This window comes from Cherax quadricarinatus, chromosome 3 (assembly GCF_038502225.1).
Source record: "Cherax quadricarinatus isolate ZL_2023a chromosome 3, ASM3850222v1, whole genome shotgun sequence".
NCBI lineage: Eukaryota > Metazoa > Arthropoda > Malacostraca > Decapoda > Parastacidae > Cherax > Cherax quadricarinatus.
Genome location: NC_091294.1, coordinates 57,954,878 through 57,979,818, shown reverse-complemented (window position 1 = coordinate 57,979,818; position 24,941 = coordinate 57,954,878). Strand labels below are relative to the sequence as shown.

The following is a 24,941-nucleotide window of genomic DNA, read 5'->3' as shown; positions in this document are numbered from 1 at the left end:
GGCTGATCCGGCACTGACTTTAGATATCTGTCTAGCTCCCTCTTGAAGACAACCAGGGGTCTATTGGTAATTGCCCTTATGGCTGGTGGGAGGCTGTTGAACAGTCTTGGGCTCCGGACAATTACAGCCTCTCACTTAGCGATGTACTCGTTTACCGACATGGTCTTAGGAATGGAACTCCTTCATTAAGTAAGGAGAGGCAGCATTGTATTTTCTCTTAGTGTACTAATGGTGCCCCCACTTTTCATTGGAGGTATGTTGTATTGCCTGCCAAGTCTTTTGCTTTCATAGAGTGATTTCTGTGTGCCGATTAGGGACCAGTCCCTCCACTATTTTCCAGGTGTAAGTTATGATGCATCTCTCTTGCCTGCACTCCAGTAAGTATGAGAAGAGATGTGTAAAACAGCACTATGTATTCAGAAGTGTTTCAAGGAGTTCCACAAGATTTCCACAGCTGAATACATTACATAAGTATTAGTGTGAAACATTTGTACCCGTGTGTTTACATTGTTGTATAAACATGTTTTGTAAACAAAGTACTGATTACACTATTAGTGCAAGTATTGTGTTGCATGTACAACAAGTACACGCAACAAAAATATTCTTAAGATTTTGGTAAGAAAAAATCTTTTTTTTTTTTTTCGAATATTTTTCAACCCTATGTGGGAGTTGAGGATCGAGGGGTCTTGACCCTCAAAGGGTTAAGTATGCAATGACTTCAAAACACAAGTCATAATCATCTACCCAACAACTACAGCTTTCAACAGCAGCAGCAGAACACCAGTAATTATCCCCCTTTTCCCAGTAGGGCCACAGCAGTTCTCTCTGTTTCAAGATCAACAAGCACCAGCAGACAAAATTTAAGGTAAGAAATTGTTTCATTTGCAGATGACACTAAAAGACACTGAAAAATTACAGGAAGATATAAGCAGTGTTTTCCAGTGAGCAGTGGAGAACATAACATTCACTGGTAATAAGTTCCAATTGCTAAGGTGTCTAAATAATGAACTCAAAAGGAACACTGTATACAAAACTCAATAGAATCATCAAACAGAATGAAAGGAACATGTGAAAGACTTGGGAATAACTGTCAGCTAGCCTTTCTTTCAAAGAACACAAAAAGTCAAAAGTCATGACAGCCAGGAGGAGGATGGGGTATGTGATGAGAATCTTCAAAACAAGGGAAATAATGCCAATGGTGACACTTTTCAAATTGCAAGTGCTCCCTCATTTGGAATATTGTTCAGTTTTGACAGTCCCATTCAGGCCAGGAGAAATATCAGAGCTGGAACAAATACAGAGATCATTTATGGCCCACCTCAAGCCAGTGAAGCATTGAAAGTCTTGTGCAAGAACGGTATATAATACCGACAAGATGAAATTAAGACATGTGCAACATCTGGGTATCTTTATTGTAGACATTTCACCATCCAGTGGCTTTATCAATACAAATTCCAGGACATAACTTTAATACAGTAGAACTATATACAGAAGACGAGGTAATCAGTCCCTCAACCTAGGAGTAGGTGCGAAGGGCACCGTAGTCGTGGAGATTCTGAAGCAGAAGCAAGGAGCCTGGCACTTATATACTAACGTCAGGGATGTATGTAAGTGGACCTACTTCCACTGGGGAATCCCGCCTACCAGTGACTATGCCCTCGTCTGCTACACCTGACGTTAGCATATAAGCACCTGGCTTGTTTACGTAACTCCGGGCCTGTCCTTTCTCATGTACTCATTCTCATCCTCATTCTCTCTCTCTCTCATTCTCTCTCTCTCTCATTCTCTCTCTCTCTCATTCTCTCTCTCTCTCTCTCTCTCATTCTCTCTCTCTCTCTCTCTCTCTCATTCTCTCTCTCATTCTCTCTTTCTCTCTCTCTCTCTCTCTCTCATTCTCTCTCTGTCTCTCTCTCTCTCTCTCTCTCTCTCTCTCTCATTCTCTCTCTCTCTCTCATTCTCTCTCTCTTTCTCTCATTCTCTCTCTCTCTCTCTCTCTCTCATTCTCTCTCTCTCATTCTCTCTCTCTCATCTATTCGTTTTATCTCGTTTACTCACCTGACCCTACATTAAGACTACCAATATTTTAAGATAAGTAATGAGTGAACTGTATATGCTTTTTATCGCTCTGGAAAGCTCTGAATGTCATGAATTATTATGTGTGGGTGAGGTGGCCTGATATGGTAGCCTAGATGGCTACCATACATACCACACTTCATTTCTTACAATAAATACTACTCATCTCACCCTATATTAAGACTACAAATATTTTAAGGCATGTAATGAGTGTACAGTGGACCCTCGAAGTATGATGTCCGCAACCTACGTAAAAACCGACCTATGATGCATTTCAGCATATAAATTTGACCCTGACGTACGGTGAAAAACTCAACCTACAGCATTCGTCTCATACGCGTCCCCATGTGTCTGTCCGCCTGAGCTTGCCTCAGCTGGCCTGCCTTCAGTGTAACAATGTTTATAAGCCAGAGCGGTCGCTCCCACGCACATTCAGAACATTTTGTATTATTCCAGTGGTTTTAGTGCTTCTAACTGCTAAATAAGCCACCATGGGCCCAAAGAAAGCTTCTAGTGCCAACCCTGTGGTAAAAAGGGTGAGTAATACTATTAAAATACTATCGTACCACAGTCGGCTGCCGTTGCACCACAGTCAACTGCTGCTGATGCTGTAGCACCATCAGCTGCTGCTGCACCACAGTCAGCTGCTGCTGATGCTGTAGCACCATCAGCTGCTGCTGCTGCTGTAGCACCATCAGCTGCTGCTGCTGCTGTAGCACCATCAGCTGCTGCTGCAGCACCATCAGCTGCTGCTGCAGCACCATCAGCTGCTGCTGCACCACAGTCAGCTGCTGCTGCTGCTGTAGCACCATCAGCTGCTGCTGCTGCTGTAGCACCATCAGCTGCTGCTGCTGCTGTAGCACCATCAGCTGCTGCTGCTGCTGTAGCACCATCAGCTGCTGCTGCTGCTGTAGCACCATCAGCTGCTGCTGCTGCTGTAGCACCATCAGCTGCTGCTGCTGCTGTAGCACCATCAGCTGCTGCTGCTGCTGTAGCACCATCAGCTGCTGCTGTAGCACCATCAGCTGCTGCTGTAGCACCATCAGCTGCTGCTGTAGCACCATCAGCTGCTGCTGCTGCTGCTGTAGCGCCATCAGCTGCTGCTGCTGCTGCTGTAGCGCCATCAGCTGCTGCTGCTGCTGTAGCGCCATCAGCTGCTGCTGCTGCTGTAGCGCCATCAGCTGCTGCTGCTGCTGTAGCGCCATCAGCTGCTGCTGCTGCTGTAGCACCATCAGCTGCTGCTGCTGCTGCTGTAGCACCATCAGCTGCTGCTGCTGCTGCTGTAGCACCATCAGCTGCTGCTGCTGCTGCTGTAGCACCATCAGCTGCTGCTGCTGCTGCTGTAGCACCATCAGCTGCTGCTGCTGCTGCTGTAGCACCATCAGCTGCTGCTGCTGCTGTAGCACCATCAGCTGCTGCTGCTGCTGTAGCACCATCAGCTGCTGCTGCTGCTGTAGCACCATCAGCTGCTGCTGTTGCTGTAGCACCATCAGCTGCTGCTGTTGCTGTAGCACCATCAGCTGCTGCTGTTGCTGTAGCACCATCAGCTGCTGCTGTTGCTGTAGCACCATCAGCTGCTGCTGCTGCTGTAGCACCATCAGCTGCTGCTGCTGCTGTAGCACCCTCAGCTGCTGCTGCTGCTGCTGTAGCACCCTCAGCTGCTGCTGCTGCTGCTGTAGCACCCTCAGCTGCTGCTGCTGCTGCTGCTGCTGCTGTAGCACCATCAGCTGCTGCTGCTGTAGCACCATCAGCTGCTGCTGCTGCTGTAGCACCATCAGCTGCTGCTGCTGCTGTAGCACCATCAGCTGCTGCTGCTGTAGCACCATCAGCTGCTGCTGCTGTAGCACCATCAGCTGCTGCTGCTGTAGCACCATCAGCTGCTGCTGCTGTAGCACCATCAGCTGCTGCTGCTGTAGCACCATCAGCTGCTGCTGCTGTAGCACCATCAGCTGCTGCTGCTGTAGCACCATCAGCTGCTGCTGCTGTAGCACCATCAGCTGCTGCTGCTGTAGCACCATCAGCTGCTGCTGCTGTAGCACCATCAGCTGCTGCTGCTGTAGCACCATCAGCTGCTGCTGCTGTAGCACCATCTGCTGCTGCTGCTGTAGCACCATCAGCTGCTGCTGCTGTAGCACCGTCAGCTGCTGCTGCTGTAGCACCGTCAGCTGCTGCAGCTGTAGCACCGTCAGCTGCTGCTGCTGCTGTAGCACCGTCAGCTGCTGCTGCTGCTGTAGCACCGTCAGCTGCTGCTGCTGTAGCACCGTCAGCTGCTGCTGCTGCTGTAGCACCGTCAGCTGCTGCTGCTGTAGCACCGTCAGCTGCTGCTGCTGTAGCACCGTCAGCTGCTGCTGCTGCTGTAGCACCGTCAGCTGCTGCTGCTGTAGCACCGTCAGCTGCTGCTGCTGTAGCACCGTCAGCTGCTGCTGCACCATGGTCAGCTGCTGCTGCACCATGGTCAGCTGCTGCTGCACCATGGTCAGCTGCTGCTGTAGCACCGTCAGTTGCTTCTGCACCACGGTCAGCTGTACTACTCGAAGATGTGGAGAGACTGATGTTGGTGTGGCTTATCGAGAATACCAAGATGTGATGTAGTTCAGCTGGGCTTCTGAGGTCTCTGGGGAGACCTAATTTATCCAATTATATGGTCACACCTTGCCTTGGCAAACGTCTGTAGCCACGCCCACGTCTGAGGTCTTTTGTTCTTGACGGCGTCAGACCTAGGCGTCAGGTCGTACACGTGGTTGTGGAGGGTGCTTGGACCACCATAAAAGCCCAAGGAAGAGCTGAGTAGAGAGATTCGAGCGGAGCTGCTGCTGGGGTGCAGAGCTCCTGAGCAGAGACTTCGAGCGGAGCTGCTGCTGGGGTGCAGGGCTCGGGAGAAGGCTGCTGAAGTCTCTGGAGGAGACTGTTGGAGGCATTGGGCAGAGTACTGGCTTGGCGCAGTACTCGTGCTGTGTAGGTCTTGGGACCTGTGGCTTAGTTCCTGTAGTGAACTGTCCTCTGTACTATATTGTAAGTTACATTCATTTTGGTCAAGTTGATTGTGTTCCCTGTCTCGCTGCTTATACATACCATCCCATTTATCTAAACCAATGATGTTCTCCTGATCCCAAATATATTATTGTACAAAGACTTAATAATAAACCGTGTTTGAGTAGAATAGTAATATTCACTGTCCCCGTTATTTATTCTTTTTTCTTATATGTTATTATGTTTATATATGAGTGAAGAGTGGGCGAGGCATATGTTAGTGAGTAGTGTAGAGTTAATGAGTGTGTCGTGGTGGTCACCACTGACCTGTCATTACCTACCTACCTCCGCTAATCATCTCACTCCTACCACCTCGCCCGCCTCCCCCCTGCCTACGTAATCCCTTACTCCCATATTCCCCACTTATATCCTATTCATTCCGATACCCCCTACATGACATGGTGTCTAAGCGGTGGTAGTTCTTATTATTTTTATAGTAGGAACCAGTCCCATGTGCCTTATTTTTTTGTGTGTAAAATCTAAAGTGAATATCTGTATGATATAATCCTAGTGACCTTAACTGTCCTTTTTTGATGGTGGGTCTAAATAATTGTTTGGGTGTAATATTATATTTGGTGGAGTTGGTTATTGGTTTGAGATAAATGGTGGAGAATATCAGTATTTGGGTGAGACTTTTGTGGGAAGCAATTACTGGCCGAAATTGAATATTTACAGAGGAATGAGAAGTCACCCAGCCCGCCTTGGAAGACTTACCCACAACTGTCACCCATTGAAGAGTTGCCTATGATTGCTGTCCACCTGATGTGCCCAGTCACCCAGCTGATATGCCCAGTCACCCAGCTGATGTGCCCCAGTAGATGTATTGCTGCCCTGGTCTGTCATCCAGTGTAGTGGGTGTCTGTCTGCGTCACCCAGCCTCTGTGACCATCACCCACGGACCGCCAGTTACCCGCAGTTGCCAGGGATGGGTGACCGCACCTGCTGTTGATGACCTGAAGTGACCTCACCTCACCTCGAGCAACTGACCATAACCTGCTACTGCTGATGTCGGCTGCTGTGATGCTGCTGAGATGCTGTAGCCGTGCTGCTATGCTGTGGCCGTGCTGAGAAGCTGAAGCCGTGCTGCAATGCTGTGGCCGTGCTGTGTGCTGCTGTGATGTTGAGATGCTGCAGCCGTGCTGTGATGTTGAGACGCTGCGGCCGTGCTGTGATGCTGGGACCGTGCTGCAATGCTGTAGCCGTGCAGCGATGCTGTGGCCGTGCTGTGTGCTGCTGTGATACAGCCGTGCTATGTGCTGCTGTGATACGGCCGTGCTGTGATGATGGATATGCTGTGGCCGTGCTGTGATGCTGCGATGCTGCCTAGCTCAAGAGGAGATGGCGGTGATGCTGCAGTGGTGTGTGAGGGATTCTGGCTGGTGTGCCAGGACAGGAGAATCTACTATGAAGGAGTTGCCATCCTCGGATATGTGGAAGGACGTGAGCCGCGGAGATGGACTCCAGCTGCTGGGACCAGCCTGCTTTCAAGGGCGGCATGGAGGTGTGTCCTGCCTTGCTGGTCGACCTGTGCGACAGGTATGCGGGGATGCCCTGCCAGCCATGAGAGACAATTAAGAGTGTGAGATGTCCCCAGCCTACTTTGACTTGCCAGAAGTGTTAGCGTTACCTGTGTGAAATAAGGTGACCTTGAAAACGGTCCAGTGATTATGGCCGCCTTGTTTTATGAGGCCAGTGAATCCTAGTAGTGGCATAAGATAATGGAGGGTCTTAGCTGCGATGCCTGCCCTGTCTCGATTTTCAGATGTTGTAGTGTGCATGTGAAGTGTGCCGAAAATGCGACCTTGGTGGTCGTGAAGTGGTCCAGTTGCAGTTACTTGAAAGAATGCAACCCGTTGGAGCAGTTTTCCACGCCATAGAAGCCTAGAGAGGTTTGGCCCAATGGTTAACGTGCGAGGGTGACTAGCATTGGCTAGTGCATTTCTAGTAGAAGTAGGGAAGGCACTGGAGCCCGATATTTAGGTTTAAGGAGAAATGACGGGTAAGGAGGCTTTGCACCAGAGAGCAACTGTTATGCTGGTCAACTGCCAGGTGTACTGATTATGCTGCCTTGTGGTAGATGAGAAGGTTGAGGGAAATATATGTAGTTGAATAATTTTGTATTATGTATAATTTTGTCTTTGTATTGTAATAGATTTAAGGGATTAGGATTAAAATAGTCTAATAACTAGGACAAATTGTTCTAGTTCTCAGATATTTTAAATTGGGGGAGAAAGGGGGATGTGATGTAGTTCAGCTGGGCTTCTGAGGTCTCTGGGGAGACCTAATTTATCCAATTATATGGTCACACCTTGCCTTGGCAAACGTCTGTAGCCACGCCCACGTCCGAGGTCTTTTGTTCTTGACAGCGTCAGACCTAGGCGTCAGGTCGTACATGTGGTTGTGGAGGGTGCTTGGACCACCATAAAAGCCCATGGAAGAGCTGAGTAGAGAGATTCGAGCAGAGCTGCTGCTGGGGTGCAGAGCTCCTGAGCAGAGACTTCGAGCGGAGCTGCTGCTGGGGTGCAGGGCTCGGGAGAAGGCTGCTGAAATCTCTGGAGGAGACTGTTGGAGGCATTGGGCAGAGTACTGGCTTGGCGCAGTACTCGTGCTGTGTAGGTCTTGGGACCTGTGGCTTAGTTCCTGTAGTGAACTGTCCTCTGTACTATATTGTAAGTTACATTCATTTTGGTCAAGTTGATTGTGTTCCCTGTCTCACTGCTTATACATACCATCCCATTTATCTAAACCAATGATGTTCTCCTGATCCCAAATATATTATTGTACAAAGACTTAATAATAAACCGTGTGAGTAGAATAGTAATATTCACTGTCCCCGTTATTTATTCTTTTTTCTTATATGTTATTATGTTTATATATGAGTGAAGAGTGGGCGAGGCATATGTTAGTGAGTAGTGTAGAGTTAATGAGAGTGTCGTGGTGGTCACCACTGACCTGTCATTACCTACCTACCTCCGCTAATCATCTCACTCCTACCACCTCGCCTGCCTCTCCCCTGCCTACATAATCCCTTACTCCCATATTCCCCACTTATATCCTATTCATTCCGATACCCCCTACATGACAAAGAAACAATTAACCCTAGAGGGTTAGCCACCCAGGATAACCCAAGAAAGTCAAGTGTGTCATCGAGGACTAACTTATTTCCATTGGGGTCCTTAACCTCGTCTCCCAGGATGCGACCCACACCAGTCGACTAACATCCAGGTGAACAGGAAAAAATGCCTGGAACTAGTGCCCATATTGGTGAATTTTAGGCCAGAAAAGGTTGGTTTGAGAGATTTAAGAATCATAGTGGCATACAGTGTGATAAGGCCTGTTCTGGAAGAAAATGCCAAAGAGGACCTACATTACTCAGGAGGAAAAGGCACTCCCAGGACACAGTGTCTCATCAGTCATTGCTACATCTTCAATAGAGGTAAGTGTCATTTAGTAGAGTAGCACATGCACAATATATATTGTGCATGTACTACTCTACTATTGTGCACATATCCTTCTTTTTATGTGTAGGAAAATGTATATTTCATGTGGTAAAAATTTTTTCTCATACTTTTGTGTGTCTTGAATGGATTAATTTGGTTTCCATTATTTCTTATGGGGAAAATTAATTCAACCTACGATCATTTCATCTTACGATGTGCTCTCAGGAACGGTCAGGGGTCCACTGTACTATATGTGCATTTTACTTTTTTACTGGTATTTAATGCCTAGTTCTATAACTAACTTAATATGTTAGTGTCAACTTGTTATCTAGTTATTTACATGAATTTTTAAGTGGATAAAAAAGGGTGTTCCACTTTACGGCGATTTCTGCTTTACGGCAGTAGCCTGGAACCTAACCTGCCATATAAGTGGGGCCCTACTGTACACAAATTATTGATATCAGACTGTCTCCCACATTAATACAACGTCCTCTCCTAACATTTTTATTACTGAAAGGCAAAGATAGCACAACATTTACGGGTAGTATAGTTGCCAATGTGATGCCATTGTTTGCTAAAGCATTAACTAAAGTGCAAGAAAATTTTATACGTTGTTTAAATAAATGCAACACGAGTGTATGACAGGTGAAGCAGTAAGTTATGCGAATACAGTACCTTGATTAGTTCAGACTTCCATTCTTCTCTCTGTTTTTCCTGTTCTTCAGGGGAGAGTGCATTGAAGGTCTCATGGACACCACTGTCAGGAGTGACAGCATTGTAGCTCACTTCTTCAGCTGCAACAACAACAACACATTAATATTGCATCACTCCACTCATAAATAACATAATTTATTAGGATGAAACAAAAAATACACAAATTAATTTGATTTGGTCTTACACTGAATATACAGAACATCTGCTATGAGAACATAAGAAGGAACACTGCAACAGGCCTACTGACCCATGCGGAGCAGGTCCATGTCCCCCCCCCCCCGGATTATCCCAATGACCCACCCAGTCTGGTCATCCCAACTCAAGGATGGAGCACTGTACCAGACCCAGCAGCACAAGCTAGTCAGGTCCAACTCACACCCACCCACACCCACTCATGTATTTATCTAACCTATTTTTAAAACTACATAACGTTTTAGCCTCAATAACTGTACTCGGGAGCTTGTTCCACTCATCCACAACTCTATTACCAAACCAGTACTTTCCTATATCCTTCCTGAATCTGAATTTTTCCAACTTGAAACCATTGCTGCGAGTCCTGTCTTGGCTGGAAATTTTCAGCACACTATTTACATCCCCTTTATTTATTCCTGTTTTCCATTTATACACCTCGATCATATCCCCCCTAATTCTATGCCTTTCGAGAGAGTGCAGATTCAGGGCCCTCAGTCTATCCTCATAGGAAAGATTTCTGATACATGGGATCATCTTTGTCATCCTCCTTTGTGCGTTTTCCAGAGCATTTATATCCATTCTGTAATACGGTTACCAGAACTGAGCAGCATAGTCTAAATGAGGCCTAGCCAAGGATATACAGAGTTGAAGAACAACCTGAGGACTTCTATTATTTATACTTCTAGATATGAAGCCAAGAATTCTGTTAGCTTTATTCCGAACACTAATGCACTGTTGTCTTGGTTTTAGGTTACTGCTAACCAGAACTCTTAAATCCTTTTTGCAATCGGTAGTATTAAGATCTACATTATTTAGTTTATACGTGGCATGGTTATTTAACTGTCCAACATTTAGAACTTTGCATTTGTCAATATTAAACTGCATCTGCCACTTCTCTGACCATTGCGTCAGTCTATTCAAATCATCCTGGAGTGCTCTAATGTCCTCATTAGAATGAATGAGTACAGCCAAATTCAGGAAAAAACATGGCCCATGATTATTTCAATTAAATTGCTTTCATAGTTTTAAATAAAGGCAGGGGTGTAAATGGGCAGCACTGCACTAAAAGTACAGCAGGTATTTATGTAAATATTATCTACTTAGGAGTTACATAAGAGAAATTACAATATATCTTGCATCTCAGAAAAGACTGCCAAGGGACTGATTTGTAATAGGCAAGATACAATTGACTTGGTAAAGTAATTTCATACAAATATTGTATCTGCTTTTATCTCAAAATGCTTAGTAATGCTACACCACAGTGGAATACTTAGGATGGTTTTCATCATTTTTCACTGAATTACTGTACTATTTACATCAAAAACAGTAATTAGCTGTTTTGTCACAAGTGATATGTAACGGTTAAAATTAACCCTTTGACTGTCGCAACCCCCAATCCTGAGGTGTCTCCTGGTGTCGCAAAATTTAAAAAAAAAAAAAATTATTTTTTCTTATGAAATGATAGAGAATCTTTTCCCGATTGTAATGACACCAAAAAAAAACGAAATTTGATGGAAAACTGACGGAATTATGCTCTCGCGAAGTTAGCGACCTCGGCACTGTTTACAAATCGGCGATTTCGCCCACTTTGAGCCCTATTTTCGGCTAATTCCATTGTTCCAGTCGCCCAAACTCATAGCTATTTCTTTAGAACTCCATTTTTTCTATTGATTGAGTACAAGAAACTGCCCATTTACCGATTTCAACTACCTAATAATGTGGTCAGAAGTTTGCAATTTGGCCAATTTCACGAAAACTAAAAAATATGACATCAAAATAAGGTCCAGAATGAACAATGCAGACATCCCTGGCTCTAAAATAACATTTTCTTTGCTCATCAGTCATGTCTCCAGGCCCCTCCGATATTACTCTTGCTTTCTATTTTGAATTTTTATTCAAACAAAATATAGAAGACTTACTATTATGCAGACTACTGCAATACTATAATAATTGTATAAATAACATCAACCCATTCATGACTGCATATTAGAATGGCTAGTTGGACATTTATTGGACAATGGCATCATTTGTTTACTTTTGAACATTGGCAAAAATCAAACATTTCCCCTACTTTGAGCTCTATTTCTAGGTTCTTTTTATAGTAAAATCAATCAAAATCACCTCTATTTCTATAATATGTTTTCCATTCTATCAAATGAGACCAAGAAAACGAGAATACAACCATAAATACTATACGAAAATAGACCACAAAGTCGCCATTTTAATTAAAAAAATCGGTCGGAGTTTTTTTTTTCTCATTATGCACTGCCTGCTCCAGGATTTTTTTTATATGGTGCACACTGATCACACAGACCCATTCTCTCACATGTGGGCCTACCAGCTTTCTCCTGCTTGATTTGAAGCCGCTAGAATTTATGAGTATATATACGTCAAACACGGTACCTCGTAAGACGTATATATACGGCCGCGACAGTCAAAGGGTTAACCAACCATGATGCATAGCTCAAGTGCATTCAGCAAATTTGGAAATTTTAATGAGCTGAAATGACTGGGGTTGATGGTGTTTAATCAGTAGGAAAGCATCAATAAAAAGGGGGAGTTTTCTGTCAAGCCCTAGCACTTCAGTACGTACTGTACTTCTCAAAGAAAATTTGAGATCAAAACCAAATAATGATTATGTAGCTGAGCAAATATTTAAATATTACTGCACTTTTCTGGATAAGAACAAACATTAAATCCAAAGTGGAGAACAGAGAACATGCTCAACACCTGCATCATTCAAACATTGACATACAGGACAACTATTATTACCAAACCTGCTCATTACTCTTGCCTGAACCTAAACCTGTCACCATAGTGACACCAGACATCTGTTTACCACAATCCCCTTATATCTGATCCCACTGTTGCTTACACCAACCCTTCCCCCCCCCCCATCCAACTGCTGACCCCTTCCTACGGCAGCTCACACCGCCAACCCTCTTCCCCTCCAACTCCTGCTCACACCGCCAACCCTCCCCACTCCTGCTCACACCGCCAACCCTCCCCACTCCTGCTCACACCGCCAACCCTCCCCACTCCTGCTCACACCGCCAACCCTCCCCACTCCTGCTCACACCGCCAACCCTCTTCCCCTCCAACTCCTGCTCACACCGCCAACCCTCTTCCCCTCCAACTCCTGCTCACACCGCCAACCCTCTTCCCCTCCAACTCCTGCTCACACCGCCAACCCTCTTCCCCTCCAACTCCTGCTCACACCGCCAACCCTCTTCCCCTCCACTCACACCGCCAACCCTCTTCCCCTCCCCTCCAACTCCTGCTCACACCGCCAACCCTCTTCCCCTCCAACTCCTGCTCACACCGCCAACCCTCTTCCCCTCCAACTCCTGCTCACACCGCCAACCCTCTTCCCCTCCAACTCCTGCTCACACCGCCAACCCTCTTCCCCTCCAACTCCTGCTCACCTCTTCCCCTCCAACTCCTGCTCACACCGCCAACCCTCTTCCCCTCCAACTCCCTCACACCGCCAACCCTCTTCCCCTCCAACTCCTGCTCACTCCTGCTCACACCGCCAACCCTCTTCCCCTCCAACTCCTGCTCACACCGCCAACCCTCTTCCCCTCCAACTCCTGCTCACACCGCCAACCCTCTTCCCCTCCAACTCCTGCTCACACCGCCAACCCTCCCCACTCCTGCTCACACCGCCAACCCTCCCCACTCCTGCTCACACTCCCCAACTCCTGCTCACACCGCCAACCCTCTTCCCCTCCAACTCCTGCTCACACCGCCAACCCTCTTCCCCTCCAACTCCTGCTCACACCGCCAACCCTCTTCCCCTCCAACTCCTGCTCACACCGCCAACCCTCTTCCCCTCCAACTCCTGCTCACACCGCCAACCCTCTTCCCCTCCAACTCCTGCTCACACCGCCAACCCTCTTCCCCTCCAACTCCTGCTCACACCGCCAACCCTCCCCACTCCTGCTCACACCGCCAACCCTCCCCTTTCCACTGTTCACAACACCAAACCTCTATTCATCCCCCGTGGTTACACTACCAGTAACTTCCATCCCCTGTGGTCATACTACCAGTCACTTCCATCCCCTGTGGTCACTACCAGTCACTTCCATCCCCTGTGGTCATACTACCAGTCACTTCCATCCCCTGTGGTCACTACCAGTCACTTCCATCCCCTGTGGTCACACTACCAGTCACTTCCATCCCCTGTGGTCACACTACCAGTCACTTCCATCCCCTGTGGTCACACTACCAGTCACTTCCATCCCCTGTGGTCACACTACCAGTCACTTCCATCCCCTGTGGTCACACTACCAGTCACTTCCATCCCCTGTGGTCACTACCAGTCACTTCCGTCCCCTGTGGTCACACTACCAGTCACTTCCGTCCCCTGTGGTCACACTACCAGTCACTTCCATCCCCTGTGGTCACACTACCAGTCACTTCCATCCCCTGTGGTCACACTACCAGTCACTTCCATCCCCTGTGGTCACACTACCAGTCACTTCCATCCCCTGTGGTCACACTACCAGTCACTTCCATCCCCTGTGGTCACACTACCAGTCACTTGCATCCCCTGTGGTCACTACCAGTCACTTCCGTCCCCTGTGGTCACACTACCAGTCACTTCCGTCCCCTGTGGTCACACTACCAGTCACTTCCATCCCCTGTGGTCACACTACCAGTCACTTCCATCCCCTGTGGTCACACTACCAGTCACTTCCATCCCCTGTGGACACACTACCAGTCACTTCCATCCCCTGTGGTCACACTACCAGTCACTTCCATCCCCTGTGGTCACACCGCTCTTATCATGTCACCACCATATCCTCCCCACCAAGTCCCTGATCCTCAACCCCTCCCCTACTTCGTTATTTCACATTAACCACATATAGCCACAGTAAAATTCAAGCAGTGATCAGTGAGTTTCAATCACTACATCCTGACACCTGTCACTGTAGCTTATCACAGAACGAGTCATAAGCACATGTGACTCACTCTGTGATTTGTCTGCAAACAAATTATTAAGATTTCCTGAGACACTTGAAGCTTGTTTACTCGCTGTTAAGTAAACAGTGATATTTCACAAGTATATATTATATATACAGTGGAACCTCTACTTGAGAGTTTAATCAGTTCCATGACCTTGCTCACAACTGGATTTGCTCGTCTGCAGAGTCGATTTTCCTCCTTTAAATTAATTGAAATGCAATTAATCCGTTCCGGTGGAATTCTGTACTTCAATAATTTCGCTAATATCATCTCTATGGCTTATTTATCTATCTCAATTCATCTAATATGATATAATAAACAATATAAATAACGTAGAAACCTGATATATACTCTAAAATGAATAAAATATGTCATTCATGTGGTGGTATGGGCGGTGTCGGCGGTGGACTTGAGTTTGTCTGCAGACCGGGCAAAATACTTCATGAATAATTTCGCTAATATCATCTACACGGCTTATTTATCTATCACAGTTCATCTAATATGACAAACAATATAAATAACATAGAAACATGATACTCTAGAATGAATAAAACATGTTATTATGTAACAGGTGGAGGCGGCCACAACTGCTCCCTCTTTGCTGTGGTAAACACTGCCATCTAGTGACGGCCTTTTGAAGCCATCTATTTTTATAATTATATGTAGTACATTGTTATTATATATGTATTACAGGCCTTACGAACGCTTCGCATTACGTTAAATCCGCCATACGAAGCATTTGAATGCAAAAATTTTGCCTCGCCTCACAATAAAAAACTCTCCTTACGTGATTCGTCTGGGATGCATCCCATGTGCAGCCTCAGCGCCAGTGTTTACAAGCCAGCCAGTGCGGTCGAATCTACGCATACATTCAGTATATTTCACATTATCCCAGTGTTTTTAGTGCTTGTAACTGCAAAGTAAGTCACCATGGACCCCAAGAAAGTTTCTAGTGCCATCCCTGTGGTAAAAAGGGTGAGAATTAGTATGGAATTGAAAAAAGAAATTAAGGAAATGTGTGCAAAGTGGGTTGAATTGCAAACCTTTATGGATGAAAATCACCCTGACACAGCTACTGCAAGCCGTGTTGGCAACCCGTACAATGACAATGTTATGGCCCATTTTAGTTAAGTATTAAAGGAACGGGAGGTACAGAGCTCTATGGACAGATCTGTTGTGCGACAGAGGTCCAGTGACTCTCAAGCTGGTCCTAGTGGCATTAAAAGAAGAATGGAAGTAACCCCAGAAAAAGACTTGCTACCTCAAGTCCTAATCGAAAGAGATTCCCCTTCTGAACAATAACTTCCACACACTCCCCTCCTCCTCCCATCCCATCAATCATCACCAGATCTTCAATAAAGGTAAGTGTCATGTATTCTATTCTTAGTAGAGTAGTAACTGTGCATGTCTACTTCAGTTTGTGTGTATTAAAATTAATATTTCATGTGGTAAAAAAAAATTTTCTTCATACTTTGGGGTGTCAGGAACGGATTAATTTGATTTCCATTATTTCTTATGGGAAAGATTAATTCGGCTAACGATAATTTCGGCTTACGATGAGCTCTCTGGAACTGATTAATATCGTAAAGCGTCCACTGTATTATTATACATATTATATTATTATTATTGTTTTATATTATACTATTATTATTATATGTATTATTATTATTACATAAATACATTTGTAATTTTTATTCACAAAAAATATAAGATTTACTGTTATTCCTTACTGCAATAATTGTATAAATAATGTCAACCCATTCACGACTGCACATAGGAATGGACAGTGACGTCATTTTGTTTGCTCTGAAACAGCCAAGCAATGGACCATTTCTCCTAGGTTGAGCTCTATTTCAAGGTACTTTTCATCATGAAAGCAATCAAAATCATATCTATTTCTGTAATATATCTTCCATTCTATCAATTGAGACTAAAAAAAAACGAGAACACAACCATAAAAACCATTTGAAATTACCGCTAAGGGGTGGCAAATTGCTGAGAAGTGAACTCCATTATTTATGCTTAGATTTCTTTCATTTTTGGTGTACGTTAAGAGGCACCTTTCCATCATACATTGCCCAAGTTTCAATAAGATAGTCCAACAAACAAATGAGATACAATTCCCAAGATCAAGAGCAAGAGCCCCTCACCAGTGTCAAGGAACCTGCCTTGAGGTCTATTCGTTCATGAAAATTTTGCTCGCGTATGGAAGCAAACAATCAACCCATCGACTGCTCGTATTTGGAAAAACTTGCACGTGGACACGCTCGCAAGTAGAGGTTCCACTGTACAGTGGAGCTCCACCTTACGATCAGCTTCCAATGCGACCAATTATGTAAGAGTATTTACATAAGTGCTTTTGTACGTGTATTTTTAGGGGTCTGAAACGAACTAATCTAATTCACAATATTCCTTATGGGAACAAATTCATTCGGAAACGGCACCTGAACATACTTCTGGAATGAAATTATATTGTAAGGCAGGGGTCCACTGTATTTAGATACGTGTGTATGTTGATGTATATATTTATGTGCTTCCTGCACACCTCGTGCCACACCCTAGTAAAATAATGTCTGACGTCTTTATCCCCTTACTTAGTCTCCCAATAATTGATGATAAGATCTCATTACATTATGAATGAAATTCAGTCTGACGTAATATGATGGGAAAATTAACTAACAGAGTAACTACTGTCCCAATATTATATAATATGCTAAACTCACTGCGGGTGTTCCCTTGTTGTAACTATCTTAATATAAGAGTGTAGCAGGACACTACTGGCATGTCCACAACCTATCATATAGTGTAGAAGCACATTTCAGAGTTTTCACAACGAACTGTCAAAGAAAGATTGTTGTCACCTAATTCCTGCAGCTGTGCCTATTTTGCCCATCAAATACACCATCAGGTGTGATAATGTTATGAAGCCAAAACTTTTTGATATACCATGTAAGTGTAATGTCATTATTATTTAGTACAGCTTTAACAGCCTACGGACATGTAACTACAAGCTGTTAGTCTCCCTATCTTCATTCCTAGCTTTAAACAGCCTACAGTCTGAATGTAACAAGCTGTGTGTGAGGATAAATACAGTTATACAAACTGAAAAAAAGGGGGGATTCAGGTTAAGATTGTGTTGATTCACCTCTCACACAGGCCTTCAGGAGTATGCTGTCTCAAACACAAGTGTAAAAAAAAAAAATGTTTGAAATGACCTATGTAGATGCCAATGACATAAAATGTAAAGTGTGGAGAGAGATCAGTGTCACGCACCAGAATATTATGTTTTATAATGTCCATCAAACCATTTAGAGACGTCCAAACAAACCCTACAGGAAATGTTATGTCACTTCATTGTTAATGGTAAGACATCCGAAAACTTGAGTGTATCCACACTTTGCACCAGCTGGGATCCTCTGCTGAAGGATCCCAGAAGGTCGAAATACAGATAATCTCCTGAGTCTCTGCATGAGGGTTATTATTGAGCATATCAGAGGAGATTCTAACCTATTAAGCAACTAATGGTTAGTGGTAGTAATAAAAATTATAGTATTCATATATTAGACAGAGTAGATTGGCTATACGATGAGACTGTAATACATGAAATAACTAACAACTTAATGAAGGAGTAACTGTGGCTTGTGGGTTCTGACGTACACATGTGACCACTATAATCATATCTGTACTACCACTCACACGATACACACTTGGAGCATTATAAGCAGCAGTTATGTAGGCACAAAGCGAGCGCTTTGTAATGTGACAGTCCATCCTCTTAAGCGTGTTAGCATATTATTGTGATTAGTCAGATGTGTGACTGACACCACAATGTAACTATCGTACCGTCCGTTCAGTGACTACCCATTAATTGACATTATGGGAGGTTATAATTGCTTGATTTTTTTAATACACAATTCTAAACCTAACTAAACCTAACCTAAATAATGTAAATTAAAAAAAGAGAGAGAAAACGGTATACAAGCAATCAACTAAGAATTGAGACAGGATGATTATCAACACACATTACAAATAAAGTTGAATAATAATAACAATAATAATAATAAATAATAATCTATTTCTACAAGTACATGTACAAGGTCCTAGCTGACATCAATGACATGCTACTATATAGAAAGCCGCTTGTTATGCAGAGCATTTTGGGCAAATTAGGTCAATTTTGTCAGAGGATGCGACCCACACTAGTCGACTAACACCCAGGTACTTACTTTACTGATATGTGAACACTGACAGTAGGTGCCTTAGGGAAACACATCATAATGTTTCCACCCGTACCGAGGATCTATCCTGGACCTCAGTGTGTGAGCAGAGAGAGTATTAATATTTCAGGAATCTTGTGGAAATTTATTTGGTCCCTAAAGTTCCACAGGACAGATTCGGCATGGCCGTAATGGAACGGCTGAGCTGGGTGGCCCTTAAACTCACACAAACAAAAAGCGTTCTCCCCAAACAAACACATTTCTCTCCCCGGGGGGGGGGGGGGTGGCATGGATGGTAGGCACTTATTTATTTATAGATTTACCCTTCAGGGAAGGAGTAGGTAGTTTTACTGTTAGTATATTAATATTAGGTTTACTAAGGCAGATAATAATAATGTAGATAATAATAATGTAGACCTAAGACCTTAACATAGGTAGTAATAGGCCGATAATGTAGGCAAACACTAGGATAAGTTAGCTAGGGAGAACTGGCAGCCCTAGTTTGAACGAAGAGACGAGGGTCTGGAAGAGAGATCAGCTCGTTCTTCTTAAGACAGACACCAACTGGACAAGACGTGCCGTGATCAGCAGACGGCGCCCCCCACGTGTCTTCACATTTGAGACCTAGGGAAATCTGGTAGAGGCACCTTTATGTACCATAGATGACCTCCGTCAGGCCCATACAGTAAGACAAGACCTCCACTTTATCTCTTAGATTTCTGGCCAGTGTCTGGGAAGAATTGTGAGTGAGTTTGATCTGTGGGCCTGTGTTGCAGCTGGCAATGCATGCCCAGTAAGTACCAGTGTCTCTTGGCAGTCTGGAAGCTAGTGTCCGTGTCTGCATAGTTATACTAGGGGATACATACCCTCTTGGATATAGGGATTTCTGAGGTGCAGGCAGGTCACTAATAACTATTGAATATTGCAGGAATTAAGGCTCCCGGTTGCACGTGGTTTCTGAGGGGAAGTCCAAAGGGGCTAAGGCTAAGCTTAGGGAAGTTGAAGATCAGGATATATGCTGCAACACCAAGTTAGTCCTTTATACGTGCATGCAGGCGAGTTTCTTGCAACATCAATCATTTGTGAAAATCTGTCCTATAAGCCACTTGTGAGGCTGAGGTACCCACCTCAGAGCTCGGTGTCAACAGAGTTTGCCAGGGTAGGCGACTCACTTGGAGGCAGTCCACACAAATTTTCACAAAAAGTGGTCTTTCGAAACCGTGATGTGGAATAGCTAGGTTAAGCTATCATAGCAACGCCACAGTTAGGAACCAGTTTAACAGAGTTAGGTTAAGTTAGCACACCTAGGCCCAGAGTTACACAGAGGCTAGGCCAAGCTGACTATACACAGAAGTTGTTATTTGCAGTAATTTACAGGCAGGCCAGGTAGGCTAGAGAAGCTTGTGAATTTAATTATTTACAGTGATTACAAGTAATCCAGAGTAGGAGACTTGTGTGTTGATTATTTACAGTGGATTTGCAAGGTAGCCACAGTTAGGCTAGGCTTGTGCAATATTTACAACAGTTATAGTAGCTAGGACAGATTTAACCTAGTTATTATTTACAGGGATTTCTAAAGCTAGGTTAAATTAAGCTAGCACACTAGTTAGGTTAGGATTTACCTTATCCAACCATCCACGCTAGACTAAGTAAGCTAGGTCAAGCTGTTTACACACATTATTCATTTACTGTTTCACAAGTTGATTTGTTGAATTTATTTGTGTTAACCAAGTGATTTTAATTTGTATACTGCACTTTTTATTGTGTGATTTTCTTTGTCTTTGATTCATTTTAATGTGGGATTTGTGAATTGTACCTGAGACTAGGTTAAGTCCTGTAATTATTTGCTGGCATTGTACAGGAAATTGCTAGGTTAAGCTTTCACACCGATACACATTTTGATTGGGATTTGAGAGCTAACAGTGTACATTTTAAGTCAGAGTAGAGTCAATATAACAAAGGGAATTGTTAAGCTTGTTGAGAAGCCTTGAGACTCGTTCATTCTTGCCTAATACCGTTCGTGCTCTGGGGTGGGCTAATTGAAGTACAAATTAGTACTGTGATCTTAACTAGACCGCAACTATGGTAGGTGAAGATGTAGTACCAGCTGTCCCAGCTCTAAGTCAATTAAAGCGGTCTATGGGAGCCTATAAGGGACGCCTGAGCAAAGCATGTGAGGAGTGTCGTACGGTCAGGCAAGATCAGGACACAGACTGGGAGGAACTAGAGAGTTGCCTGAAACCTTTGGAGCAAAGACTGGAGGCCTTTGAGAGATCATTTATCCTTTATGAGACAGAGGCCTATACTACAGGCGAGTCTGAATATACAGTCGAAGTAGCACGGACGGACTATGACGAACGAAGGGCAGAGTGTAAAGCAGAGACAAGACTCTGCAGGCAGTTAATAAAGACTTTGAAGGCCGGTACAGCAGGGGGAGCAAATGTTTCAAGGAACATGAACAACAGCACGCCTGTTAATGTGTTGCCCAGATTGCCCCAGTTGAATTTACCAACGTTCGACAGAACCTTAACAGAGTACACTGCTTTCTGGGATCAGTTTAAAGCCCAGATAGATGACAGAGACGATTTGTCAGATGCCGTCAAATTACAATATTTATGTTCACAGCTCAAGGGTAAAGCCTTGGACTTGGTCCGGCATTACCAAACCACCGACACCAATTACCAACATGCCAAAGACCAATTAAAGGACACGTTTGGCAACGCTGAGGAGATAAAGGTAGCTATACTTTATCAGTTGTTGGATCTAGAGGCTTGTCGCCATGACCGTCAGAGCCTAGAGAAGTTCCGAATCGAAGTTATGAGTTTGACGAATAGTCTTAAAGATTTACATGATTGGGGTAAGTCAGAATGGTTCATCAGTCAGGTGATTCAGAGGAAACTGGCTGGCACTACAGTGCATGAGTTACACTTAAAATATCAGACGAATAGGTTCACGATACAACAAATCGTTGAGGGGTTGGGAGATCTCGTTTCTCATTTGAGTATAGGTGTGAGAGGAGTCACCACCATCACCACAAAAACCCAGACAGTCACTCAAAGATCTCGAGAGATCAGTCTAAAGCTCGTACGACTAATGTTGGAGTGTTATGGTAAAGAGGTGTGTAAGGTAAGAACCTCTAAGCAGAACCTCAGAGGCACTCATGCCAGAATATGCGTGTTCTGCGAAGGCGAACATGCTAGCACGAGTTGCTCGGAGTATATAACACTGAGCAGTAGGCAACAGAGACTAAGGGAGTTGAAATTCTGCTTCAAGTGTTGTGGGGAACACTTTGCGAGACACTGTGGCACCCAGCTCAGTGAGTGTCGAGTCTGTTGCAAAGGTAAGCACCATACTGCACTATGTCCCAATAATTTAAGGGAACCCCAAGCTAGTAGGGTTATCTCTCAGGTAGAGATAGAAAGTGAGTCCGAGCCTGAAATGGTAGCCACCTTGATTAGTGGGAGTGAAGTCTCTAATCCGAGTGAGAATCACGGAGGTGCTGCCGTACCTACAGTCATGGCAAAGGTTGTGAGTGGGCACAGGTCCAAAACAACCCGATTATTCTTTGACCCAGGAGCACAAGTATCCTTGATAACAAAGAAGTTGGTGGCTAAATTAAAGTTGAAGGCCACAAAGAAAGTTAGTATGATGTTGGGAGGGGCTATAAGTCAGGCCTCACCCAAATCTTATGATGTGGTGGGTGTCACAGTCAAATTAGGTGGACATCGCAGAGACATTACAGCCTTGGTGGTAGAGACATTACCCAGGGCAATTACAGCGAGAGGTCTTGCTGCAGCAGCTAAGCGATTGAAAGACCTTGACGTGAAGCTGGCAGACCAGGGAATTACCACTGACACAGTCAGAAATGTAGGTATCCTGGTGGGAGCCAATCATATAGATGACTTCCTGTCTACACGACGGACGTTTAGGGAAGGAATTGGTTTATACAGATCCCCAGTAGGATACATCATAGGCGGCAGGATTCCACCTGAATTCCCTGCCACGCCAGATAGAGGAGAAGCTGTCCCCATGATAGCTGGGGGAGTAGTGATAATGAATACCAGTATACACGATGAACCGCCAGGGAAGCTGAACCAGGTAGGGAGTGACGAACACTCGGCCACCTTGGGAAAACACTTTTACAGGGTACATAAAGAGGGAGATAGATTGCCATTAAATCTAGGGAACCTCGTAACAGTGGGAGGAAAGGCTACCAAGGCATGTGGGCCACTGGGTGGGAAAGTACGGAGCCGCTCAGTCAAGGCTAGACATATGAGAGACGTTAAAGTTAAAGGAAAGGGTGCTAAGACCACCGGAACCAACAAGTTTACACCCCCAGAGGTCCACGCAGGGGAAACTGGATGGTTGAAGTTAGACTGGAGTCTGCTCGACGAGAGTGGCCGGACGGCACTCGTGTCCAGGGTCCGCCGTGGGGGCTCGCGGAAGGTGAACTTGATTTAGACTTAGCACCTACCTTCGCCGGCGGGAGGATGTGGAAATTTATTTGGTCCCTAAAGTTCCACAGGACAGATCCGGCATGGCCGTAATGGAACGGGTGAGCTGGGTGGCCCTTAAACTCACCCAAACAAAAAGCGTTCTCCCCAAACAAACACATTTCTCTCCCCGGGGGGGTGGTGTGGATGGTAGGCATTTATTTATTTATAGATTTACCCTTCAGGGAAGGAGTAGGTAGTTTTACTGTTAGTATATTAATATTAGATTTACTAAGGCAACTGTAGATAATAATAATGTAGACCTAAGACCTTAACATAGGTAGTAATAGGCTGATAATGTAAGCAAACACTAGGATAAGCTAGCTAGGGAGAACTCGCAGCCCTAGTTTGAATGAAGAGACGAGGGTCTGGAAGAGAGACCAGCTCGTTCTTCTTAAGACAGACACCAACTGGACAAGACGTGCCGTGATCAGCAGACGGCACCCCCCACGTGTCTTCACATTTGAGACCTAGGGAAATCTGGTAGAGGCACCTCGATGTACCGTAGATGACCTCCGTCAGGCCCATACAGTAAGACAAGACCTCCACTTTATCTCCTAGATTTCTGGCCAGTGTCTGGGGAGAATTGTGAGTGAGTTTGATCTGTGGGCCTGTGTTGCAGCTGGCAGTGCATGCCCAGTAAGTACCAGTGTCTCTTGGCAGTCTGGAAGCTAGTGTCCGTGTCTGCATAGTTATACTAGGGGATACATACCCTCTTGGATACAGGGATTTCTGAGGTGCAGGCAGGTCACTAATTACGATTTAATATTGCAGGAATTAAGGCTCCCGGTTGCACGTGGTTTCTGAGGGGAAGTCCAAAGGGGCTAAGGCTAAGCTTAGGGAAGTTGAAGATCAGGATATATGCTGCAACACCAAGTTAGTCCTTTATACGTGCATGCAGGCGAGTTTCTTGCAACATCAATCATTTGTGAAAATCTGTCCTATAAGCCACTTGTGAGGCTGAGGTACCCACCTCAGAGCTCGGTGTCAACAGAGTTTGCCAGGGTAGGCGACTCACTTGGAGGCAGTCCACACAAATTTTCACAAATCTGGTACAAACATTAAATTTGTATACAGTGGACCCCCGCATAACGATGGCATCACATAGCGATTTTTCCGCATACCGATTACTTTTATCGCAAAATTTTTGCCGCGCATACCGATTAAAAACCCGCTTACCGATTTTCGTCCGAGACGCGTCCAATGTGCCCTCAGCCAGCCTCACATGTGCCGGCCGTCCCATTGTTTACCAGCCAGCCTCCGCGGTAACATCCAAGCATACACTCGGAATATTTCGTATTATTACAGTATTTTCGGTGCTGTTTCTGGAAAAAAATGACCATGGGCCCCAAGAAAGCTTCTAGTGCCAACCCTACACCTCAAAGGGTAAGAATTACTATAGAAATGAAGAAAGAGATAATTGATAAGTATGAAAGTGGAGTGCGTATAGCCGACCTAGTCAAGCTGTACAAGAAACCCCAATCAACCATCGCTACTATTGTGGGCACCAGAAAGACAATCAAGGAAGCTGTTCTTGCCAAAGGTTCAACTGTGTTTTCGAAACAAAGATCGCAAGTGATGGAAGATGTTGAGAGACTCTTATTGGTGTGGATAAATGAAAAACAGCTAGCAGGAGATAGCATCTCTCAAGCGATCATATGTGAAAAGGCTAGGAAGTTGCATGAGGATTTAATTAAAAAAATGCCTGCAACTAGTGATGATGTGAGTGAATTTAAGGCCAGCAAAGGTTGGTTTGAGAGATTTAAGAAGCGTAGTGGCATCCATAGTGTGATAAGGCATGGTGAGGCTGCCAG

General features: G+C 44.8%; 1 protein-coding gene across 5 annotated transcripts in view; it reads right to left on the bottom strand.

Annotated features, from left to right (window-relative positions):
* The window catches only part of LOC128684038 (uncharacterized), a 599,042-nt gene that overhangs the window by 504,428 nt on the left and 69,673 nt on the right, over positions 1-24,941 (bottom strand). For all 5 annotated transcript variants that reach the window (XM_070091946.1, XM_070091943.1, XM_070091950.1 and 2 more), the window contains exon 3: positions 9,219-9,337. In XM_070091946.1, the coding sequence (XP_069948047.1) occupies positions 9,219-9,337 (119 nt within the window). The remainder of the gene's footprint in view (positions 1-9,218; positions 9,338-24,941) is intronic.